Source organism: Panthera leo, chromosome C1 (assembly GCF_018350215.1).
Source record: "Panthera leo isolate Ple1 chromosome C1, P.leo_Ple1_pat1.1, whole genome shotgun sequence".
In the NCBI taxonomy this organism is placed as follows: domain Eukaryota; kingdom Metazoa; phylum Chordata; class Mammalia; order Carnivora; family Felidae; genus Panthera; species Panthera leo.
This window is the reverse complement of record NC_056686.1, coordinates 118,267,568-118,290,809: the sequence shown is the minus strand read 5'-3', so window position 1 is coordinate 118,290,809 and position 23,242 is coordinate 118,267,568. Positions and strand designations below refer to the sequence as shown.

At 50.2% G+C, this 23,242-nt stretch overlaps 1 protein-coding gene across 3 annotated transcripts in view; it reads left to right on the top strand.

Annotated features, from left to right (window-relative positions):
- The window catches only part of STEAP3 (STEAP3 metalloreductase), a 51,953-nt gene that overhangs the window by 8,894 nt on the left and 19,817 nt on the right, over positions 1-23,242 (top strand). For 2 of the 3 annotated variants that reach the window (XM_042954225.1, XM_042954227.1), the window contains exon 2: positions 22,080-22,579. In XM_042954225.1, coding sequence (XP_042810159.1) covers positions 22,088-22,579 — 492 coding nt within the window. In that variant the 5' untranslated portion in view covers positions 22,080-22,087. Of the gene's footprint in view, positions 1-2,776; positions 3,213-22,079; positions 22,580-23,242 lie in introns of those variants that run through there. The other variant, XM_042954226.1, reaches the window with a different exon arrangement.

Here is a 23,242-nt window from a genome sequence, read left to right as displayed (position 1 = left end):
CACAGTCACCTGGCAGAATGTGCAACAGGTGGGCACTAATTGTCCTGCAATCAGCCACCAACTTCTTCCTACCCCACCCTTTCGCTTAATGAGAGCCAGGTGGGATGGAAGCACACGTTCCTAAGCTTTCTAGAGCTATCAGATTAGGATAGCTCAGATGTTTAAACTGAGAAACAGAGCCCCAAGAGTATAATAAAATCAATCACGGGTAAATGTGAAGGGATTTGGGGGCTGGCAAACGGGCCATCTCAGTTCCCAGGGAAGACAGCGGTGTCCCAAAGCCGGCGTGCTGGGGTCTGTGGTGGCTGACCCTTCCTGGTGCCGTCACCCCCGATGCTTGTGGTATGGCCATCAGGCCCGTGGGGAAGGTAGGCTTGTGATTTTACTGGTGGGCTTGGGAGGTGACAGTATGCCCTGCGGTCCGGGTGAGGGTCTCTCTGAAGGTGAATCATGCAGGCACACAGCGGGAAGGTGTTGGCTGGGACACGGGCCCTACAGGTGGAGTCTGCGCAAAGATGGGGTGGCCTGCGGCGTCAGGAGGGTGGGCCGTTTGGAATCCGAGGGGCCTGTGCGGGGACTGGGTGACCAGCCAGGCCTGTACGTGGGATACAGTGGGCAGGGTGGGGGAGTCGATCACCACTGCCCTGTGAGTCAGCCACCAACAACCTGGGTGCAGGGCTGGGCGGCCACAAGAGGTTAAGACCAGGCACTTTGTGGTTGGTCCCTGCAGATGGCTGCAGGGTGGCCAGAAATAAGGTAGTGGCCGGCCCTGGAAGGGAAGGAAACAGGCCGGTGCTGGGTGGGGCCGCCAAGGATTGTGTGGGGGGTTGGGAACTTCTAGCCAGGAAAGCCCTGCCCTCGCGGTGTTCCTGGATTGGAAGGCTGACAACGCTCTGTTGTGTATTGCCTCTTGGGCCTGTCGTCCTCCTGTAACCTTTGCTACAGTTCTTCTTGGATGTTTTAATCTAGCATGGCTGTGTGTGGCGAAGGGGGAGGGGGAACTCAGGGCACAGCTGAGGGCTCACTGAAAACCCCAGGAGACCGGGAACCACAGCTGACCTGGACCCCTGTGGGAACAGGGGGCGTGCTCCTGTCCACTCACAGCTGGGGGGTTTGCTTTCCAAAGAAAGTGTGAGTTCCTGACAGTACAGCTTCCTCAAAGGGATCAGAGACCACCCAGAAGCTGTGATAGGGACAGAGAGTGCTGAGCCCACCCGAAGTACTGATTCGGGGCAGGGGTGGGGGTGGGGGGGTGAGAGGGGCCCTCTGGGACTGCCTGGAAATCTGCAGCCTAAGCTCCCCCGCTATCCCGTGTTCACTATGACCCTAATCCGTGTTCACTTCCGTTTGAGAACACTGCCTGAGCCCCCGTCAGCCCAACAGGCATCTACGGGCCTCACGGCAGAATTACCGCGAGCAGGGCAGTGTGGATGCACAGGGGTGCGGGACACCAGGTCTCTGCCCTTGGAGAGCTCACAGTCTAAGTGGGAAGCTGAGTGACAATACACAGCACCACCAGGCAGCAGAGGGAGAAGATTCCGGGACAGCATGCAGTGAACGGTCCACAGCAAAACACAGGAAACGTGTAAACCAAAGCCGTCCTGAGATGTGGGTTTGGGGGCTTTCATTGTCACTGTTTTGCTTAATCATCAGAACAGAGAAGGAAAGGAACCTGCCCAACGTCACACTGCTTACACAGCTGAACCTGAATTCACACCTAGGTCTGCCTACCCAGACCCTCTGTGAACACAGAGCTGGGAGAGACAGTTGAGGGGCTATGGGGGCTGGGAGGCGACCTCAGTCCCCAAGGAAGGGGGATTTGGCTGGAGAGGATGTCAAGATGTGAGGTGGAGGTAATAAGCTTTGGCAGAAGTGGGGGGGTGGGTGGCAGAGACCAGAAAGAAGGGAATGAAAAGTGAGCTAAGGCAAGGGAAGTCTGTCGGTGTGCACTGGCCGATGCTGGACTTGGGAGATTCAGGAATACCCCTGCCCACAGGAGGTTTCTGGTAGAGGAGACAAGGCACTGGGCCACAGCAGTCAGATGGCCGTGCAGGCGCTGTTCGGCTTGTAATAAGAGAATAAACCTGCCCGGGGCCCGGCCGTGCATATTCTGGTTATCCAAATGCCCAGGGTGACTCAAAGCTCCTGTTTTCCAAGGTCACCAGTTTTCGAACAAGTTGGAAGCAGTTGCATATACTTGTCCTAAGACTGGGCTTGGCATCATTAATGTCAATGATAAAAAAAAGCCTCGAAACCTCTGACCTCCGTTTGTGCCGTCAGCCTGGCCGTCAGCCTGGCCCCCAGGGTCACTAGAAAAGCCATCAGCGGCAGGAAGGCACACACGCATCCCTGCTTTGCCCTTGGGACAATACTGTCTTCTGTCTGTGGGTCCTTCTGTCTGTCTTTCTCCACACTGTGGGTACCAACAGGCAAATAAAGGCGACCATGAAGGCTTTGTTGGCACAAAATGCTGAGAAAAGCCATCACAAGCCAAGGACAGCTGCAGTGATTGCAATAAATTACCCCCACAGTAATTGATAAATTGCCACTTTCTGCAGCCATTATGTTTGTCTTTGTAATCTGAAGAATATACACACCTCTTTCTCTTTTTATTTCTCTTTCTCTTTCTTTCTCTTTCTCTTTCTTTCTCTTTCTTTCTCTTTCTTTCTCTCTCTCTCTCTCTCTCTCTCTCTCTCACTCTTTCTCTCTCTCTCTCTCTCTCTCTCGTGCGCGCGCACGCACACACACACACACACACACACACACAGAGGCGGCCCACCCTGCATTGGATGACATTTATTCATTTTATGCATCCTGGGCTCTGCTGGCTGTCCTGCCTCAGTTCCTGTGGCAGAGACGCTGGAGTCTGAGCCACTAATTATTACCAGTGAGGTTTCCTCCCCAAACAGGAAGTATCAACCAGAACTGCTCTCTCCCAGCGCGCTCTGTAACCAAGCATCAGTCACCACTCCCGGGCCAGTCCCTGTGGCCAGGAGCTGGTGTGTAGGCTGAGGGGGGCAGCAGCACAGCTGTCCAAGCCCGGCAGGTCCCTCGCCTGTGAGGGTCAGCCTGAGCCCTGACTTCCAAGACAGGCTGCCCGCACACCGGAGGGAGACCAAGCAAGAAGCTGTGGCCTGGATCCCCGTGGGGCCATCAAGGGACTCATGCGTCAGATACTGGCATTGGCCAAATGTCGCATCAGCCCGTTGTGGGTAAGTCTGGTTAGGGCACAGATCCAGGGTGGCGCGGGTGGTGCATGGGCCTCTCCCACCAGCACCACCAACCCCTGGTCCGCTACGGGTGCCCCAGTATCTCGGGGAGTCAGAAGAACTAAAGCTTCGTGACCTCGGTTCTGGCACCGCTCATTTGCAACTGGCGGCGAAGGGTGAGTGTGGTGAGATGGATGAAGTTCTTGCCAAAAGAAAGTGGGAAATACTATCATCTGTACATGAAGTCAGGAACGTTACTCAGAATAAAGGGCTCGAGGGTGGATCAGACAATGCCTTCAGTTAGTGAGAGCGGCGGCTTTGTGGACTCTGGCGGGTCAAAACAAAGATGTTCGTGTTTATGATGCAATTCCGTGGAAGGCTGGCTCAGTGGGAATCGTAAATTTTACTTATTGGTAACTATTTCTGGGTTGGTTTAGCACAGAACTGCGGCTCTAAGTAATCGAACCGGATTTTTCTAGAATAATTTTTAAAAATCTAGATGTTTGGAAAAAGCCCTATCAATTATTCATTCACTTCTACTTTGCAAAGCGGTATGGCGAGAAACCTCTTTTTCCTGTCAGCCTAAACTTGCACGTAGATATATTTGTGTGTGGATGGGCCTGTGTGTGTGTGTGTGTGTCTGCCCAAGCTCTTTGTATTCTCTTTTGTAGGAATTCTCAGTCTTTCTTTTAAAAATATAATGATTTTTTTATAATGTCGAAATAACGATTCCAGGCAGTAGTGCAAGAAATACAACAGTAAAATGTTTGTAAGAGTCCATCAGCAAGGAAAAATGCCCACAGAGAAAATAGAAATGTACCAATTAAGACGTGTGCGGCTCTAACCCAGCTTTTAAACCCAGATTTGAGACTGGCCTCCTCTGTCCTGTCCCCGCTGAGGTCAGCTGTGAGGGGTCTGGGGTGAGTGCCTGGACCCAGGTGGAGCCTCCTTCTTGCCTCTCAGACCCCTCAGGGAGAGGGAGACGGAGGGCCTGGGACCCGTGCTGTGGTGGTTTGGAATCCAGGATAGAGGGCAGCCCCGGATTTGCAGAAACAGCTGAGAATGAGAGGCTGGAAAGTGTGAGTCTGGGCAGCCCAGCAGGGCAGACGGAAAGGCGGGAGGAAGGGAGCAGACCACCCCAGAGCCCCATGCAGACCAGGTGACTGGCTATTATTCATGCCCCAGCACGAGCTGGCCGCCCTCACCACCCAGGAGGCAGCTTGAATGCAGGGACCCAATGGGACTCAGGCAAGAGCCAACTCTGGGACCTTAAGGAAGTCTTAACTGGACCTCAGTTTTCTCATCTGCAAAATGGAAGTGATGATAGCCTTCGCAGGCCAGACCCCAAGGGTGCAAGTCCACTGTCAGGATCTCTCTGCACTGTGAGTCCGGCCACACCTCCCAATGTCTGCTGTTCATTTGACGCCTGATTATTGCAAATGTGCCACATGCTAGGCCCTTGCTAGGTGCTGGGCTGTGTCTGTCCCACTGCCCCTGTAAGGGAGGGTGGACCTCACAGCCCTGGGGAGGCCCGGAATTTCTACACGATGTGACTTTAGGGGCAATCATGTGGAGGGAAGAGGGAACTAGAAGACTTCCTTTAAGCTGCTTCTATTTGCATAGCAAGTATTGCATAACAATAGATTGTTATTTCAGATTCATAAAATGGGAAAGGTTTTACAGAAGCTGTTGTTCATTTCACCGGACTGGAATTTCAGTATGAATTATATTAGTTTTACTATCAACATTTTTTGTCATTTTTTTAAATTTTTTTAAATTTGTATCCAAATTAGTTAGCATCTAGTGCAACAATGATCAGGAGTAGATTCCTTAGTGCCCCTTCCCCATTTAGCCCATCCCCCCTCCCACACCTCTGTTTGTTCTCCATATTTAAGAGTCTCTTCTGTTTTGTCCCTCTCCTTGTTTTTATATTATTTTTGTTTCCCTTCCCTTATGTTCATCTGTTCTGTCTCTTAAAGTCCTCATGTGAGTGAAGTCATATGATTTTTGTCTTTCTCTGACTGACTCATTTCACTCAGCATAATACCCTCCAGTTCCATCCACGTCGTTGCAAATGGCAAGATTTCATTCTTTTTGATTGCCGAGTAATACGCCAGTGTGTGTGTGTGTGTGTGTGTGTGTGTGTGTGTACTACATCTTCTTTATCCATTCATCCACTGAGGGACATTTGGGCTCTTTCCATACTTTGGCTCTTGTCGATAATGCTGCTATAAACATGGGAGTGTATGTACCCTTTTGAAACAATATGCCTATATCCCTTGGATAAATACCTAGTAGTGCAATTGCTGGGTCGTAGGGTAGTTCTATTTTTAGCTTTTTGAGGAACCTCCATACTGTTTTCCGGAGTGGCTGCACCAGCTTGCATTCCCATCGTTTTACTATCAACATTAGCACATGGGGAGGGGTGGTCAGGGACCCCATCACCCTCTACTCCTAAGGGAAAGTACCCACCATTGTATCTGCCAGACCTTGAATTTTGTCATTTGGAGGGAAGGGGCTTTCCAGGCAAAAAGATTAAATCTGTGCCTCACCTGCCCCTGGACACCCCTGCCTCATGCAGACTGGGCAGACCATTCCGAATGGTGGTTCCCTGCTGGGTCAGAAGCCCAGAGGCCCTGGAACCACTGACCCAGCATTCCTGAAGCCCTCTTTCGTGGGTACCCACATACCAGGCTGTTCCCCGCTCTGGCTCACATCTGGTGTTTGGTTTTCCACTTTGGCCAGAGCTGCGTGAGTCTCGTTGGGTTTAAACCCCTCTGTGCATAATAAGTCTTCTGTGTGATTAAGTTTATCAAAGAGTGAAATGCCTGGCCAGGTCTGACAACCTGATCAGGCTGTGGTAGGGATTAGAAATTATGGTAGTATTTAATCACCCCGGGGTATGGGAGGGCCCGCTAGGTTCTGAGAACGGCCAGGACTCCTAAATACACTCTGCCCTCAGGCACAGAAACTAGCAGTGAAGTCATTCAAGCTGCAGACATTAACTGAGCACCTAGTCGGTGCCAGTCCCCAGTCTAGGTGCTAGAGACACAGAAACGAGTAAGAAGTGACCCCTATTGTAGTGGGGTGACAGTGCCAGATACAAAGTGTGTCCCAGAGTGCAAGATCCCCTAGGATCCGGGAGGAAGCCGGGACGTCTCCCAGGGCTGCCTGGACCAGCTTTTTGAGCTCTCAGGGATTCTTGGCGAAGTCAGAGGTCTGCCTGGAGCCAGCCCATGGTGGGGGGAGGGGTGGGGGGAGTAATTGCATGACCCGCCCCACACAGAGCATTTGGAGAGCGGAGGCTGACTTCCAGTGCCCTTAGGAGCCCAGAGAAAGATGCTACTGGAAGTCAGGGCCTCTCAGAAGCTTCTTTGAAAAAGTGGCCCATCAGCTGGGGAAGCGTGCATCCCCAAGCAAGCTCAGGAACCAGGCCAGGGAGGCAGGCTGAGCTCCTTGGCAGAAGCCCCTGGAGCTGCCCTTATTTGTCTTGGCTGCTTCTGCCCCTTTCCCTGCCTCCACACCTCCTTCTGCCCAGTAATCGGGGGCTCCGATCTCTAATTCTGCCAACCCACACAATGGCGAGGGGAGGGGGTTGGGGCGGCCACAGACCACAAGGGACCCCTCTGGCCCCAGGGATTGCAGCTCCAGGTGTCCCTGGAAAGCAAGAAGCCACCCAACCCCAGACGCTGAGGCTTGCAGATTCAGCAGCCGCCGCCTGATAGCCTCCAGCCTGGCTGGATTAACCAGCCCTCAGGGAGCTGGCTGCCCCCGCATGCCAGCGCCCTGACCTCACTGGGCAGAGATAAGCCACTCCCTGGCTCCCCCAGTGCCTGGGCATGCCCTCATGAAAGCACTTTTCTCCTCACCGTAGGATGTAGCTGGCTTTTCCCCTGATTGCCCCAAGAGGCTAGACCATCTTCTGGCCTCCTGCCAGAACACCTCATGGGTACATAGTAGGTATTCAGGGAATAACAAACCATTTGCAGACTAGGATTGGTAGGACCATTGCATAAAACTGCACAGAATGTGCACTGCACAACTGTAGAGGTTACTGTTTACGGGGATTACAACGTTGGTGGTGCCCCCCGGGGGTCGTGTAGCATGGGAACCTAAGGGCTTACCATTTTCCCTGCGTCAAGACCCTGGCCTTGGTGCTGACCGTGGGGACTTCCCCCTTCCCCCTGCCAACCAGCGCTGACCACCTTCCTGCCTATGTGCTGGCAGTGGGTGGTAATGAACCGGTCCAGTGAACACTTCTTCCTGGCCCACCTGTCAAATTGTGGTAGTGGACGAGCCCTGGGTATGAAGTCAGGCCACCTGAGTTCTTGGCCATCCAGAAAACTCAGTCCTCCCGGAAGACGTCTCCAGTCAGGGTGCTGGGGGGCTCCTGGGCCGCCCAGGATCTGTGTAGTCGCCCAGTGGTACCCCTCTCTTCTCCCTCAGCCCGCAATGGGCCTGATGACCCACGTGCGGGAGGGGAGAGGCCCTGAGAGCACCTTGTGGAGAGTCTGCCCCACTGACTCTGGGAGCAATGTTGCCACGGCCCTGATCCCCTTTCCGCTGGAAGGACCCAGCTCTGGGCGGGTCAGGGGATTGGAGCACATGCACCTGCCTCCCATGGCTGAGAGGAGCATGGGGAGAGAGCACTGATACCAGGGGTCCCAGGGGACAGGGAGGACTTAGGGGAGGAGGCAGGCTAAGGGCTGAGCCTGACTTTAACAACCCAGGAAAAAAGTCACATCTGGAGTGGTTCACCCCTTGTGCAGCCCCTGTTATGCTCATCTTCTGAAGTGGTCTTCAAAGTGTGGTCCTGGGAGCCTCCGCAGCAGAAATTCTGGGGATGGAGCCCAGCAGTATGTTTTGTGTTGTTTTTTAATTTTTTTAATGTTTTATTATTTATTTTTGAAAGTGAGAGAGATAGAACACGAGTGCAGAAGGGACAGAGAGAGAGAGGGAGACACAGAATCCGAGGCAGGCTCCGGGCTCCTAGCTGTCAGCAACAGAGCCAGATGCGGGGCTCGAACTCACCAACCTTAGAGATCGTGACCTGAGCCGAAGTCAGACGCTCAACCGACTGAGCCCCCGCCAGGCGCCCCTCCCAGCGGTTTGTTTTAACAAGCCCTCCAGATGACCCAGGTGCAGCTCGGGTGTGACCTCATTTGTGCCTGGCCCTGGGCTAATTGCTGGGGTTACAAAAGTGAGTCTGACTCCATTCCCAACCCTGAGGAGCTGAGAGCCCGGGGAGAAGAGAGATGGGAAAGAGAGCAATACCGTCAGTGGGAAAGGGCTACTCTCAGGGGTGTGGAGGCAGAGAGGCAGCTTGTGCAGGTTTGATCCAGGAGCTGGGGATCCTGGTGAGGGAGGGTGGCTTAGGAACACCAGTGGCACAAGGACCGTTCCTTGCAGGGAGCTGGATGTTGGACTAGCGGTCCCCAGAGAGCTCAAGGGGCCAGTCCCAAACCACACTGGTGCCTCACTCCTGACCACCAACCTCTCTCTGCTGCCCCCCTGTCCGTGTTCTGCTGCCCACTCTTCTTCCACTCCCTGAGCCCCAAAGAGCAGCCAGTCTCTCCCTGCAGTTGCCTTGGTGCGAAATGTGTGCACAACCTCCAGGCCGTCATCTCAGGGCACATTTTTAGAAAATTACAGAGTAAATGTTTCCATTCAGCAGAGAACGCCACGTATTGATTTAGGTGCGTCTATTTCTGCTTGACACAGACAAAAGGTTTTTAAAAATCCTAGGTAGAGAGGAACAAAATGAAGAGTGAGCGAATTTAACAGGCTCACGTCGTGGCACTTCGCTTGTCCCCCGTGATCTTTTTTTTTTTAAATTTTTTTTTTTTAACATTTATTCATTTTTGAGACAGAGAGAGACAGAGCATGAACGGGGGAAGGTCAGAGAGAGAGGGAGACACAGAATCCGAAACAGGCTCCAGGCTCTGAGCTGTCAGCACAGAGCCCGACGCGGGGCTCGAACTCACAGACCGCGAGATCATGACCTGAGCCGAAGTCGGATGTTCAACCGACCGAGCCACCCAGGCGCGCCCCCCCCCCCCCCCCGTGATCTTTACTACAACTCATTCAAGTGGGTTACATGTGCAGATGAGGAAACTGAGGCTCAGGTAACGGGACTCGTTGAGGCCGCCTAGCTAATCAGTGGTAGGGGCTGAAATATGACCCCAGCCGCCTCCAAGCCTGTGTTCTTGCTGGCCTACCTTGCAGTTTACTACGGTGACTGATTCTGAGTAAATCGGGAACACCCAGTTGTTTCCCTGAACCGACGATCTAATGGCTGCACTCAGGGGAGCCAGCCTAGCCTGGCTGGACAAGCTCCCAGTGACCACGATGGCTCTCGGGGGCTGATCCTCTGCCTAATTAAGGAGGGGATGAGTCTGGGGGAACGGATGAGACCTCATGCTAGGAGATTAGCAGCTCTGTGCTAGTTTCCAGCTGTGTGCCCTTCTATAAACCCTCTGTCGTTTGGCAGAGTAGCAGGTGATGCTTCCCTGCCCCTCTCATTGGAGCACATCTGCCTTGCTCGTTGACCCATCCTGGGGGCCAGAAGGGTGGGCCTTGTACCTCAGCACCCTCCTTGCACGCCACGCACTGTGACCCTGACTGGCTGTCTGCTTGCATGGCACGGAGTGCAGAGAACCAGCTGCGTGAGCGGAAGCCACTCGGAAGCTAAGTGGACTAGCCCATGGTGCCATCTCCCCCACAACAATAATTAATAGTGCTGACTACATAAGCCTCACTTTTCTAGAGGCCGTGGGGCTTAGGAACTCAGATATGTGGGAAACAACTAGGGAATAACTTAGAGCCACCGATGCCAATGTCACAGAATCCACGCATTGAGTTCATGAGAAGCTCTTGGACTCTCACCCAAGGCAAGTGTACTCTTGGTTCACGCACCTCAGTAACAGGCTGTGCTATCTCCATTTCTTTTTTGTGTGTATGTATTTTAAAGTTAGTTATTTTGAGAGAGAGGGAGACAGAATCCCAAGCAGGAACCACACTGTCAGCGCAGAGCCTGGGGTGGGGCTCGAACCCACAAACCTCGAGATTGTGGCCTGAGTTGAAACCAAGAGTCAGACGCTCAACTGACCAAGCCACCCAGGTGCCCCTCAATTTCTCTCTCTCTCTCTCTTTTTTTTTTTATAACAACGTTATTGAGCTACAATTCACATACCATACAACTCACCCATTTAAAGAGTACAACCCAGTGGTTTTTGATATATTCTCAGAGCTGTATAACTTTCGCCACCATCCATTTTAGAATAGTTGCATCACTGGGGCGCCTGGGTGGCTCAGTTGGTTAATCTGCTCTTGATTTCAGCTCAGATCATGATCTCCCGATTCGTTGAGTTCGAGCTCCTCATTTGGCTCCACGCTGACCATGCAAAGCCTGCCTGGGATTCTCTCTCTCTGCCCCTCTCCTGGTGCGCTCTCTCTCTCTCTCTCTCTCTCTCTCAAGTATAAATAAATAAATTTTAAAAAGAGAATAGTTTCAGGGCACCTGTGTGGCTCAGTCGGTTAAGCGTCCGACTTCGGCTCACGTCATGATCTCGCGGTTTGTGAGTTCAAGCCCTGCGTGGGGCTCTGTGCTGACAGCTCAGAGCCTGGAGCCTGCTTCGAATTCTGTGTCTCCCTCTCTCTCTGCCCCTCTCCCCTCACGCTGTGTCTCTGTCTCTCAAAAATGAATAAATGTTAAAAAAAAAAAAAATAGAATAGTTTTATCACTTGAAAAAGAAACCCGGTACCAATGAGCAGTCACTTAACATTCCTCCCACCCCCCACCCCAGCCCTTTTCCTGGCAACCATTAATCTACTTTCTGTCTTTATGGACTTGCCCAGTCTAGACATTTCACATAAGTGGAGAGTCATACGAGCGGCCTTTTTGTGACTGGCTTCTTTCATTTAACATAGCGTTTCCAAGATCCAGCGTGTTGTACCCTGTATCAGGACTTCACTGCTTTTTGTTGCTGAATAATACTCCATCGTGTGGATAGAGTACGTTTTATTTATCCTGCCACCAGTTGATGGACGTTGGGTTGTTTCAACATTTGGGGTATTGTGAGTACCAGGAATCTTGGCGTACACATTTTTGTGGGTTTTCAGTTCTCCCGGGTATACACCTGGGAGTGGAATCGCATCCACATTTTATATTCTTGTTACGTCAACACTGGAGGTGGTTTCTAGAACTTCGAGATCCTCACCAACGCTTCCTCTCTCAGTCTTGTTTTTTGACTAAGCCGTCCGGGTGGGTGTGTGGTGGCGTCTCGTGGTTTTTTTGTTTGTTTGTTTTCTATTTTATTTTTTTTTTTTAATTTTTTTTTTTTAACGTTTTTATTTATTTTTGAGACAGAGAGAGACAGAGCATGAACAGGGGAGGGTCAGAGAGAGGGAGACACAGAATCTGAAACAGGCTTCAGGCTCTGAGCTGTCAACACAGAGCCCGACGCGGGGCTCGAACTCACGGACCGCGAGATCGTGACCTGAGCCGAAGTCGGCCGCTTAACCGACTGAGCCACCCAGGCGCCCCTGTTTGTTTGTTTTTTAATGTTTGTTTATTTTTGAGAGAGAAAGAGCGCAAGCAGGGGAGGGGCAGAAAGAGAGGGAGACACAGAATCCGAAGCAGGCTCCAGGCTCTAAGCTGTCAGCACAGAGCCCGACGCGGGGCTCGAACCACAAGATCATGACCTGAGCCGAAGTCGGATGCTTAACCGACTGAGCCACCCAGGTGCCCCAAAGGGTTTTAATTTGTGTTTCCCTGGGAGCTAATGATGTTCAGCATCTTTTTGTGTTCCTCATGACGATTTGTCAGCACAAATGATAACATTTTAAATGTATTTAACTTATAAGTAAAAAGCGGTGATAGGAATGCATCCCAAATTTAATTTTACTGACCAGATAAAATTTAAACCAAGTTTGAAGATAACTGTGGGCCGCTTGAGGGCGAGAGCTGTGCCATAGTCCTCTCTCGTGCCCAGGGCCAGCCAGGGCCAGAAATGTTAGCTCAAGCCCACCTCTGCACAGGAAGGGGTGGAAGGCACCCCGCCTCCATCCAGCTGCAAGGGTGCCTCAGCCAGCCTCCCCACCCCCCACCACATCTGACGCCACCCTGACCCCTTTGTGGCCGTGGACTGCCCTAGCCACTTGAGCCTGAAAGGTTGGTTGCTGGCCACCCAGAAAAAGCTGTAGGGCTGGCTGCCCGCGTCATGACTGGCTACCATTAGTGACCTGCCTGACAGTGGGCAGGAGGGGGCAGGGGAGCCCGCATGGCTCCCAGCCACAAATACAGCCCAGTCATGACCTTGCCGGGCAGTGGGAGGACCCAGGCAAGCCTGGGCAAACACCCAGAGTGTTTGGGACCCGTAGTTTGTGCCAGTTCCCGCACAACTGAGCCTCAGTGCCCTTTTGTGTTTTGTCCGCAGCTCGGTCCGGGGGTGGGGGTGGGGGGCAGGTGGGCAGGCCTGTGTGCCACCTGGGGGGCCCCAGCCTGCCACCCCCACTCCAGCTGTAATTTGATCCCCTCCCTCCTCCCTCCTCCCTCCTCCCTCCTCCCTCCTCCCTCCTCCCTCCTCCTTCCTCCCTCCTCCAGATCTGTAAATAGAACAACCCAGGAGCCAGGGCCCAGCCAGGATTAGTCACTCACTCTCTTACCTTTGGGCCACATGGACAGGCAGCAGGGGCTGCGCTGGACCCCTGGGGCCTCTAGGCCTGCTGCCACCTGACCTCCCTTGGCTGGCCTTCACGCCAGCAGCAGACTTTGTGCTGGGCACCGGAAGGGCAGAGTGCTGAGAGGCGACCACGGCCCATGAAGCACCTCCGAGAACAGTCCATACACATGCCCACGTGCACACACACACACGCGAGCACACGCATCGGCCAGAAAAGCTGACTCCGAGGGGCACCTGGGTGGCTCAGTTGGTTAAGGGTTTGACTTCGCCTCAGGTCACGACCTCAGGGGTTCGGGCGTTCAAGTCCTGCCTCGGGGGTCTGTGCTGTCAGCAGCCCCTCTCTCTGCCCCTCCCTCTCTCTCAAAAATTAATAAACACTGTAAAGAAGAGGAGAAAAGAAAAGCTGGCTCCCAGCCCTCGCACGTATTAACTCATCTTCACAGCATCCCTTGGAGAAAAGTACAGTTAGCACCCCCATTTAAAGGAGGGGGCCTGAGGCCCAAAGGCACTCTGCTAGGAAATGATGCAGGGTCCTGATGTGACCCCAGCACCATCAGAACTGTAGAGGAAGGAGCTGTCCCGGGATGAGAGGCTTCACAAGGCGGGGTGACAACCCCGCATTTTCCTGTCCCTGGGGACTGAATCTTGGTGGCAAGAAGCACTCAGGGGTGCCGTGTTTGGTTTCTATTCGGCCTATGACTGAAAGCAGGCCCCTTAGGACATGAAGTCTGAGGCCTTTAATAGGCCAAGATGTAGGCTGCGGGGCTGGGCGCGGCAGCTCGGTTAGAGAAGCCAACCTGAGAGGCTCCGTGACGCTCCGATGTCCCACGGCCAGTTCCGGGCACATCTGGGACCACCCCGAGTCTCCCTGCCCGGGCTTCCCTCCTGCTGCTGCTGGCCTCCCGGAAAGGAAGCAAATACCAAGTCAGGTTCTGGGCTGTGAGCCTCGAGCGCCAGCCCCAAATAAGCCCTTCCCACCCGAGGATGCTAAATCTGGGGTTCAGTGTGGACAGGATTCAAAGACTAGGTGTCGCCGATTCTCCCCCGTTTGGGTTGGTTCCGTGTGCCGCGAGGCCGTAGAAACCATGTGGGGCTCCTCGGGGGCCAGCAGATGCCCTCCCTGGCTTCCATCTGGAAGTGGTGTCTGTTCCCGGGCTCCATCCGCTGGTCCTCTGTGTCCAGGCAGGCGTGGACACATCTCATGTGTCCCCTACCACACACATGCACACGCACACGATTGTAAACAGTCTGAGAGCGGGGGACCGCGTCTTTCTCATCGTTTCTTCTCTGAAGGGTGTTCAGCACCTGGTAGTTATTCCAGCGATGGGAGGGAGGCGGGGAAAGAGCAAAGGGGACTCTTCTGTCCAGGAAGGACCCACCTGGGACCCTCCAAATTGCTAGCAGATGATCTGGAGGCTTCAGAATGGTTACCCACCCCCTCCCCATAAGGGCCAACCCCCCCCCCCCCCCCCCCCCCGCCCCAGGGCTGGTGTCCCCAGGTGGCTGGTGCAGTGACTGGGGAAGGTCCCCGTGTATCTGACTGACACAGGGAACACGGGCGTCCCCGTGGAGCGGCTTACATTCACCTCCCCCATGCTGGCCCTGGAGCCTGAGCCGCCGGGTTGTCCCGATTCTCCCCCTTTGCCCAGGGCTGCAGAGGTGTTGGCAGGGTCTTCTCAATCCTTCCTTTGCCTCGCCCCTGCTGCTGGTGCAGTGCTGGCACTGGAATTTGCTTATGACTACTGACCGACACCCACCGAGTGCCAGCTGTTCTAAGTGCCTTATGTATATTGACTTACTTATTCCCACAACCTCCCCTTAAGGCAGGTGCTGTGATTCTCTCCCTTGTGCAGCTGGGGAGACCGAGGCACTCACAGGCCCAAGGCCACAGCTAGCGAGTGACAGAATTAGAACCAGGCAGAGTTGGGTGCCGAAGGTGGCCTTCAGCAGACATGCAACTCCGGGCCTGCTCTCCGGGGAGCATCAGGAGCCCCACTTGCATCTACAAAGGGTAGCACATCGCTGTTTGGAAAAATATCCTTGTTCCCAGAACCAGGCAGAAAACTCTCTCCGATTTTGCAGGGAGGGACCGTGCCCATCAGAGTGTGCAAATGAGTCCCACGTGAGCTGCAACGCATGTCCCCTTCGACCCCACCCCCTCTTCTCAGCCACAGCGTCCCAGCTCTGCCGCTCACTGGGGTAGCTCTGGGTGGGCCCTCTGTCTGGGCAGTAAGACTCTTGGGGAAGCTTAGCTGCAGAGGCCGACAGACCTGTGCTCCCTTCTACTTTCCCCGTTACCCTCTGTGCCGCCTGGAGCACGTTCCTCGACCTCTCTGAGCCTCAGTTCCCTCCTCTTCCAGTTGGGAATTCTAACCGCACCTACTTCCTGGGGTTCCGTGAGGCCTAGGTGACTGTCACCGTGGAAAGCCTTAGAGAAGTGTCCAGCACGTGGTAGGTACCCCATAAATAGGAGTTGCTGCCGCCGCCTTATCAAATGTCCTGGTCACAGTTTTCAAAGCCTTTTAAGATTGCATTATTTGCCATCTCAGAGCAGAGAGGGTGACCTGCATTTACAAAGGTCGAAGCTGGGGCCCAGAGAGGCACAAGGGCTTGTCCGAGGACACACAGCTAGTCCACGGTAGAGCCGAGGCACAGCCCCCTGGTCCCCCTGCCTCCCCCTTGCATGAGACCTTGAACCCACCATACACACACACACATGCCTCACCCAGGACACTGCTGTGGAAAATGGGAAGACGGGGTTAAAAGCCATCCCCACTGCTCCACTGGTTTGGCAGTGGCTCTTAGCCCTTGGCCCGAGGATTCGCATGGAACCACAGGCCGGCGAAGCCTCTGAACTTCTGCTTAGAATCATGCTCTTACATACACAAAATAACATAGGGTTACAAAGGAGACCAATTATAGTGAAACCCAGCTCCCAAAATATGTGTTTAAATGTGCAAAAGTACTATGCATGCTTCTTTATGAGTACACTAAATAACAACCTCTGGTGGCAGGTCTGATATTATGATGCTATTTTTTTCTCCCACCCCTATTGAGGTATGATGGACAAAACTGTATATATTCAAGGTGTACAATGTGATGTTTTGCTATCCATAGATGCTGATGTGATTACCACAGTCAAGGTCATTAACATAGCCACCATTTTATATAATTAGCATTGTTTTGTGTGCATTGGGAACACTGGAGGGCCCCCTCAGCAAATTTCAAGTATATAATACCGCATATATACAGTATATACGTATATACAGTTATAGGACTATGGTATATGATCACATACAGTATATACATATATACAGTTATACGACTATACGTTAGTCACCATGTTAGACATTAGATCCCTCAAATTTGTTCATTTGATAACTGAGAATGAATGCCGTTTGACCCACAACTCCCCACTTCCCCACCTCCCAGCCTTTGGTGACCATTCTACTTTCTGCTGCTAAGTTTGGCCTTTTTGGATTCTACATATAAATGAGATCTTGCAGCATTTGTCCTTCTGTGTTGACTTACTTCAGGTAGCGTTAATGCCCTCCAGGCTCATCCATGTTGACACAAATGTCAGGGTTTCCTTCTTTGTTGAGGTTGAATAATATTCCATTGTGTATCTATACCATATTTCCTTTATCCATTCATCATCAGTGGACTCTTAGGTTGTTTCCGTATCTTGTCTACTGTTAATAGTGATGCCATAAACATGGGGTGCAGATATCTCTTTGAGATAGTGATTCTGTTTCCTTTGGATAAATACCCAGAAGATGGATTGCTGGATCATATAGTATTTCTATTTCTAATATTTTGAGGAGCCTCTATGCTGTTGTCTATAATAACTGCACCAATTTACGTTCCCACCAACAGTGCACAAGGGTTCCCTTCTCTGCACATCCTCATAAACATTGATTATCTTTTGACTTTTTGATAAGAGTCATTGTAACAGGTTTGAGGAGATATGTCATTGTGGTTTAGATTTACATTCCCTGATGATTAGTGATGTTGAACATCTTTTCCTATAGTCAGCCATCTTTAGAAAAATGTCTATTCAGGTTCTTTGCCCATTTTTTAATTGAATTATTTGTCGGGGAGGTTGTCTTGTTTTGTTTACTATTTTTTTTAAATGATTATTTTTGAGAAAGAGAGAGAGAGTGCAAGCAGAGGAGGGACGAGAGGGGGAGACACAGAATCCCAAGCAGGCTTCGGGCTCTAAGCAGTCAGCACAGAGCCCAATGGGGGGCTCGAACCGTGAGGTCATGTCCTGAGCCGAAGTCAGATGCTTAACCAACTGGGGCACCCAGGAGCCCCTGTTTTGTTTACTACTGAGTCGTATGAGTTCTTACATATTTTGGAAATTACTCCTATGTTGGATAGATGGTTTAGAAATATTTTATCCTATTCCATAGGTTGCCTTTTCATTTTGTTTCCTTTGCTGTGCAAAGGCTTTTTAGTTTGATGTCATCCCACTTATTTGTCTTTTGTTGCCTGTGCCTTTGGTATTAAGTCAAAAACCAAAACAAAATAAAATCATTGCCAAGACATATGTCAAGGAGCCTTTTCCCCATGTTTCCTTCTAGAAGTTATACAGTTCAGGTTTTACATCCTTTTTGAGTAAGTCCTTAATCCATTTTAGGTTGGTTTCTGTGTATGGTGTGAGGTAAGGGTCTAGTTTCATTCTTTTGCATGCGTATATCCAGTTTTCCTAGCACCATTTATTGAAGAGACTGTCCTTTCCCCATTGAGTATTCTTGGCACCTCAGTTGAAGATTAGTTGACCTTATATGCATGGGTTTATTTCTGGACTCTATTTCATTCCATTGATCTATGTGTCTTTTTATGCCAGTATTACACTGTTTTGATTGCTATAGCTTTGTAATGTAATTTGAAGTCAAGAAGTGTGATGCCTCCAGCTTTGTCCTTCTTGCTCAAGATTGCTTTAGCTATTGGGGTCTTCTGCAGTTCCATACAAATCTTAGGATTGTTTTTCCTATATCTGTGAAAAATGCCATTGGAATTTTGATAGTGATTGCTTTAAGTCTATGGATCACTTTGGGTACTATGGACATTTTAACAACATTAATTCTTTCAATCCATGAACATAGGCTATCTTTCTGTTTATTTGTGTCTTGAATTTCTTTCGTCCTTGTTTCATAGTTTTCTATATACAGATCTTTCACCTTTTGATAAAATTTATTCCTAAGTATTTTATTCTTTTCGATGGTATTGTAAATGGAATTGTTTCCCTAATTTCTTTTTCAGCTAGCTCATTGTTAGCACTTAGAAACATAACTTGGGTGCCTGGTGGCTCAGTCGGTTAAGTGCCTGACTCAATTTCAGCCCAGGTCATGATCTCACCATTGGTGAGATCGAGCTGTGCTTCCAGCTTTGTGCTGACAGCATGGAGTCTGCTTAGGATTCTCTCTCCCTCTCTCTCTGGCCCTCCCCACTTGTCTCCCTCTCAAAATAAATAAATAAACTAATAAAAGAAACACAACTGATTTTTGTAAGTTGATTTTGTATCCAGCAGCTTTACAGATTTAGTTTCTTAGTTTTAACAGGATTTTTTTATGGAGTCTTTAGAGTTTTCTATATGTAGGATCATGTGATCTGCAAACAGAGACAAATTTTACTTCTTCCTTTCCAAAATGGATGCCTTTTCTGTCTTTTTCTTGCCTAACTTCTCTGGGTAAGATATCTCGTACTATGTTAAATAGAAGTGGCAAGAGGGGCATCCTTCCTGTTCCTGATCTTAGAGGAAAAGCCTTCAGCTTCTCACTATTGAGTATGATGTTGTGTATGGGGTTGTCATATATAATTTTTATTATGTGGAGGTATACTCCTTCAATACCAATATTTTTGAGAGTTTTTATCATAAAAGGATGTTTACTTTTGTCAAATGCTTTTTTTTCGCATCTATTGTTATGACCACATGATTTTTATCCTTCATTCTGTTAATGGGTATCACATTTTATTTATTGGTTTGTGCATGTTGAACCATCTTTGCATCCCAGGAATGAATCTCATTTGATGGTGCTATAGGATCATCTTTTTTTTTTTTTTTTTTTTAATGTTTATTTATTTTTGAGACAGAGAGAGACAGAGCATGAACGGGGGAGGATCAGAGAGAGGGAGACACAGAATCTGAAACAGGCTCCAGGCTCTGAGCCATCAGCACAGAGCCCGACGCGGGGCTCGAACTCACAGATCGCGAGATCATGACCTGAGCCGAAGTCGGACGCTTAACCGACGGAGCCACCCAGGCGTCCCAAGTATGGGATCATCTTAATGTGCTGTTAAATTTAGTTGGGTAGTAGTTTGTCGAGGATTTTTTCGTCTGTGTTCATCAAGGATATCAGCCTGTAATTTTCTTTTCTTATAGTGTGCTTACCTGGCTTTGGTACCAGGGTAACACAAGCCTCATAAAATGAACCTAGAATAGTTGGAGAAGGGTAAGCATTAAATCTTGAAATACTTGGTGGAATTCACCAGGGAAGCTAGCCAGTCCTGGGCTTTTCTTTATTGGGTGATTTTTTTGTTTTGTTTTGTTTTTTTTTTCCACTGATTCAGTCACCTTACTCATTATTGGCTTGTTCAGACTTTCTATTTCTTCATGATTCAGTCTTAGTGAATTGTAAGTTTTTAGGAATGTATTCATTTCCTTTGGGTTGTCCGATTTGTTGTCATATAATTGTTCATAATATGGTCTCTTATGATCTTTGGTATTTCTGTGGTATCAGTTGCAATGTACCTTTCATTTTTTTATTTGGAGTCTTCTTTTTTTTTTTTTTTCTTTTTCTTTATTTTTATTTTTATTTTTATTTTTTGAGAGAGAGACAGAGTGCAAGTGGGAGAGGGGCAGAGAGAGAAGGAGACACAGGATCCGAAGCAGGCTCCAGGCTCTGAGCCGTCAGCACAGAGCCCGACACGGGTCTCGAACTCGGGAACCTCAAGATCACCCATGACCTGAGCCGAAGTCGGACACTCACCCGACTGAGCCACCCAGGCGCCCCTCTTATTTTTTCTTAGTGTAGCTAAAATTTGGTCAATTTTGTTTGTCTTTTGAAAAAAAAAAAAAAACCAGGTCTTAGTTTTGTTGATCTTTTCTATTCTTTTTCTAGCCTCTATTTTATTTGTTTCTACTCTGAATTTTATTATTTATTTCTCCCTGCTAGAACTTTGGACTTTCTTACTCTTTTTCCAGTTCCTTGAGGTGTAAAGGTAGGTTGTTTGAGAACTTTCTTTTTTCATAAGGTGGCATCAAGCTACAAACATCCCTCTTAGAGCTGCTTTCGCTGCATCCCATAAGTTGGGTGTGCTGAGCTTCCATTTTAATTTGTTTCAAGATTTTTTGGATTTCCCTTTTGATTTCTTCTCATCGGTTGTTCAGGAGTGCATTGCTTCGTTTCCACTTTCTTGTGAATCTTCCAGTTTTCCAGTTACAGGCCATTGTGGGCAGAAAAGAAACAGGGGCGCCCAGGTGACTCCGTCGGTGGAGCGTCCGCCTTCGGCTCAGGTCACGATCTCACGGTTCACGGGTTCGAGCCCCGCGTCCAGCTCTGTGCTGACAGCTCGGAGCCTGGAGCCTGCTTGGGATTCCGTGTCTTTCTCTCTCTCTCTCTCTCTGCCCCTCCCTGCTCTCTCTCTCTCTCTCTCTCTCTCTCAAAAATAAGTAAACATTAAAAAAATACAGAAAAGATGCTTTATATGATTTAAATCTTCTTAAATTTGTAGGACTTGTTTTATGACTTAACATGATCCATCCTGGAGGATATTCTGTGGATATGTGAAGAAAACTTGTATTCTGTTGCTGTTGGATGGGACGCTCTGTGTGTGTGTGTTGGGTTTATTTGGTCTGAAGTATAGTTCAAGTCCAGTTTCTGTACTGATTTTCTGTCTGCATCCATTGATGAAAGCGGGATAGCGCAGTCCCCTATCGTTATTGTATTGCCGTCTATTTCTCCCTTCACATCTGTTAATATTTGCTTTATATGTTTAGGAGCTCATAGGTACTATGATTTTAAGTTAGTGAAAAGCTTAAATAGTATTTGAAGAACTCTTTCACAATTAAACTTGGGATATGACACCGGCCAGTACTGGTGACAACCTCACAGGTCCTGCTAATACTATTGTGTTTTGCTACGAACATTCATACTTGAGGGAAATTGCAAATTTCAGTTAGAAGTCGGTGACAGGGGAAGCTAGGTGGCCCAGTCAGGTAAGCATCCGACTCTTAATTTTGGCTCGGGTCACCATCTCACGGTTCTTGGGATCGAGCCCCGCGTTGGGCTCCACGCTGACACCACGGAGCCCGCTTGGAATTCTCTCTCCTGTCTCTCTCTCTGCCCCTCCCCTGCTCGCACACTCATGCTTTCTCTCACAATAAATAAACTTAAAAAAAAAAAAAGTTGGTGACAATGACAGCAGAATGTTCCCTTATCCAAGTTTACTAGAAAGCTTCTGGCCCAAGTCCGGGTTTTCCCCCATGTTCTCTCATATGTCAGGCTCAGTAAAGGAGATCTCAGGGCCCCACTCACTGTCATGTCTCACTCCCGTTCTACCCCCTGAGAGTAGGATTTCAGTGTTCACTCATTCATTCAGCAAACATTGAGCACCATCTCTGTACCAGGCCGTGTGACCAATGGGGAGACCCAAAGTCAAATAAGATGAGGTCCCCCTGCCTTCAAGCTGCTCATCCTCTCCTCAAGGAAGAGCACAGAGGTGCCTTCCCAGAATGCAAAATGTAAACAAGCGCAAGAACACATCGCCCTTCCTGGTAATCAGAGAACACCCAGCGGTGGTGAGATGGGGGTCCCTTCTGGGCGGTAATCGTCACACCCTCCTTTGAAAAGAAGGATGGCACTGTGTGGCACCCCTCATGGAAATTCTATACGCTTCTCTCGCAGCACGCTTGCAGATTTGTCCCAAGGAAACAGTTCAGGATGAAGGCCAAAGGGTGGAGGGCAGAGGTCTTCCCCTTTCTTCCTGAGTTTGGGCCCTCCCTGGGAAGGCGCTAGGTCTCACCCAGCTTGTCCCTCTGTGCTGGCACATGTTAACACTCCTGAAGGGCTGTTGGGGATTCTTTTCCCACCATGTGGTTACAGTGGACAAGAAAGAGGAAGGTGCTATGAAAGACGGTCATCGGAGCTCTCCGCTGATCAAGTTCTGTTTTTCTTTCCAGCCACCAAGATGTCAGGAGAGATGGACAAGCCGCTGATCAGCCGCCACCTGCTGGACAGTGATGGGAGCCTTGCTGAGGTCCCCAGTGAGGCCCCCAAGGTGGGGATCCTGGGCAGCGGAGACTTCGCCCGCTCCCTGGCCGCACGCCTGGTGAGCTCTGGCTTCAGTGTGGTGGTGGGAAGCCGCAACCCCAAACGCACGGCCGGGCTGTTCCCCTCGGCCGCACAAGTGACTTTCCAGGCGGATGCAGTGGAGTCCCCTGATGTCATCTTTGTGGCCATGTTCCGGGAGCACTACTCCTCACTGTGCGGTCTCAGTGACCAGCTGGCTGGCAAGATCCTCGTGGATGTGAGCAACCCCACAGAGCAGGAGCACCTTCGGCACCACGAGTCCAATGCTGAGTACCTGGCTTCCCTCTTCCCCACCTGCACGGTGGTGAAGGCCTTCAACGTTATCTCTGCCTGGACCCTGCAGTCCGGCCCGAGGGATGGGAACAGGCAGGTAGGTGCCAGGGGAATACCTACCATCATCACAGTAAATATAAGTGGCTAACATTTGTCGAGGGCCCTCGGTATGCCAGGCTCTTTACGCGCATTATCTCAGCCCGCCTCCCGTCGCTGCAAAGTTCCATTTTACAGAGCGGGAAACTGAGGCTCATGAATGTCAATTAACTTACTTACACCAAGTCCCACAGCTGGAGAGCTGGGTGTGAACCGAGTTCATATGGATCTGAAATCCATGTTCGTTCTTCTGTGACAATTTGATTTCCCAGTGGGCCAAGAGGAAGAGGTTGATGGCTTTCTTTTGACTACTTGGAGTCGAGGAGAGGAGAGACTTTGCTCTGAGAGTGGACTTAGGAAAGTAACACATTTATGTGCCAGGTTCTGAGGAAGCAGGCAAGTCCCAAACTTCAGCTCTTTGATTCCAAGAGCTTCCAAGAACTGAGTCGGTTTCTCAGAATTGTCAATAGTAGGTTTTGTCTAGAGGTGGAAAATGGCTCCAGGAAATGGCCAAAGCTGCATACAGTTCTTGGCAGGAGGGGCTTTTGTGAAGATGAGGTGGTTTTAAACGCCAAGAGGCCACCTCCATTTTCCTGGAGGAAGGATGTCTGGCTCTAGTGTGAGAACCTCTACCAATTTGTCCGGCTCAGATGCCTTCTCTGCC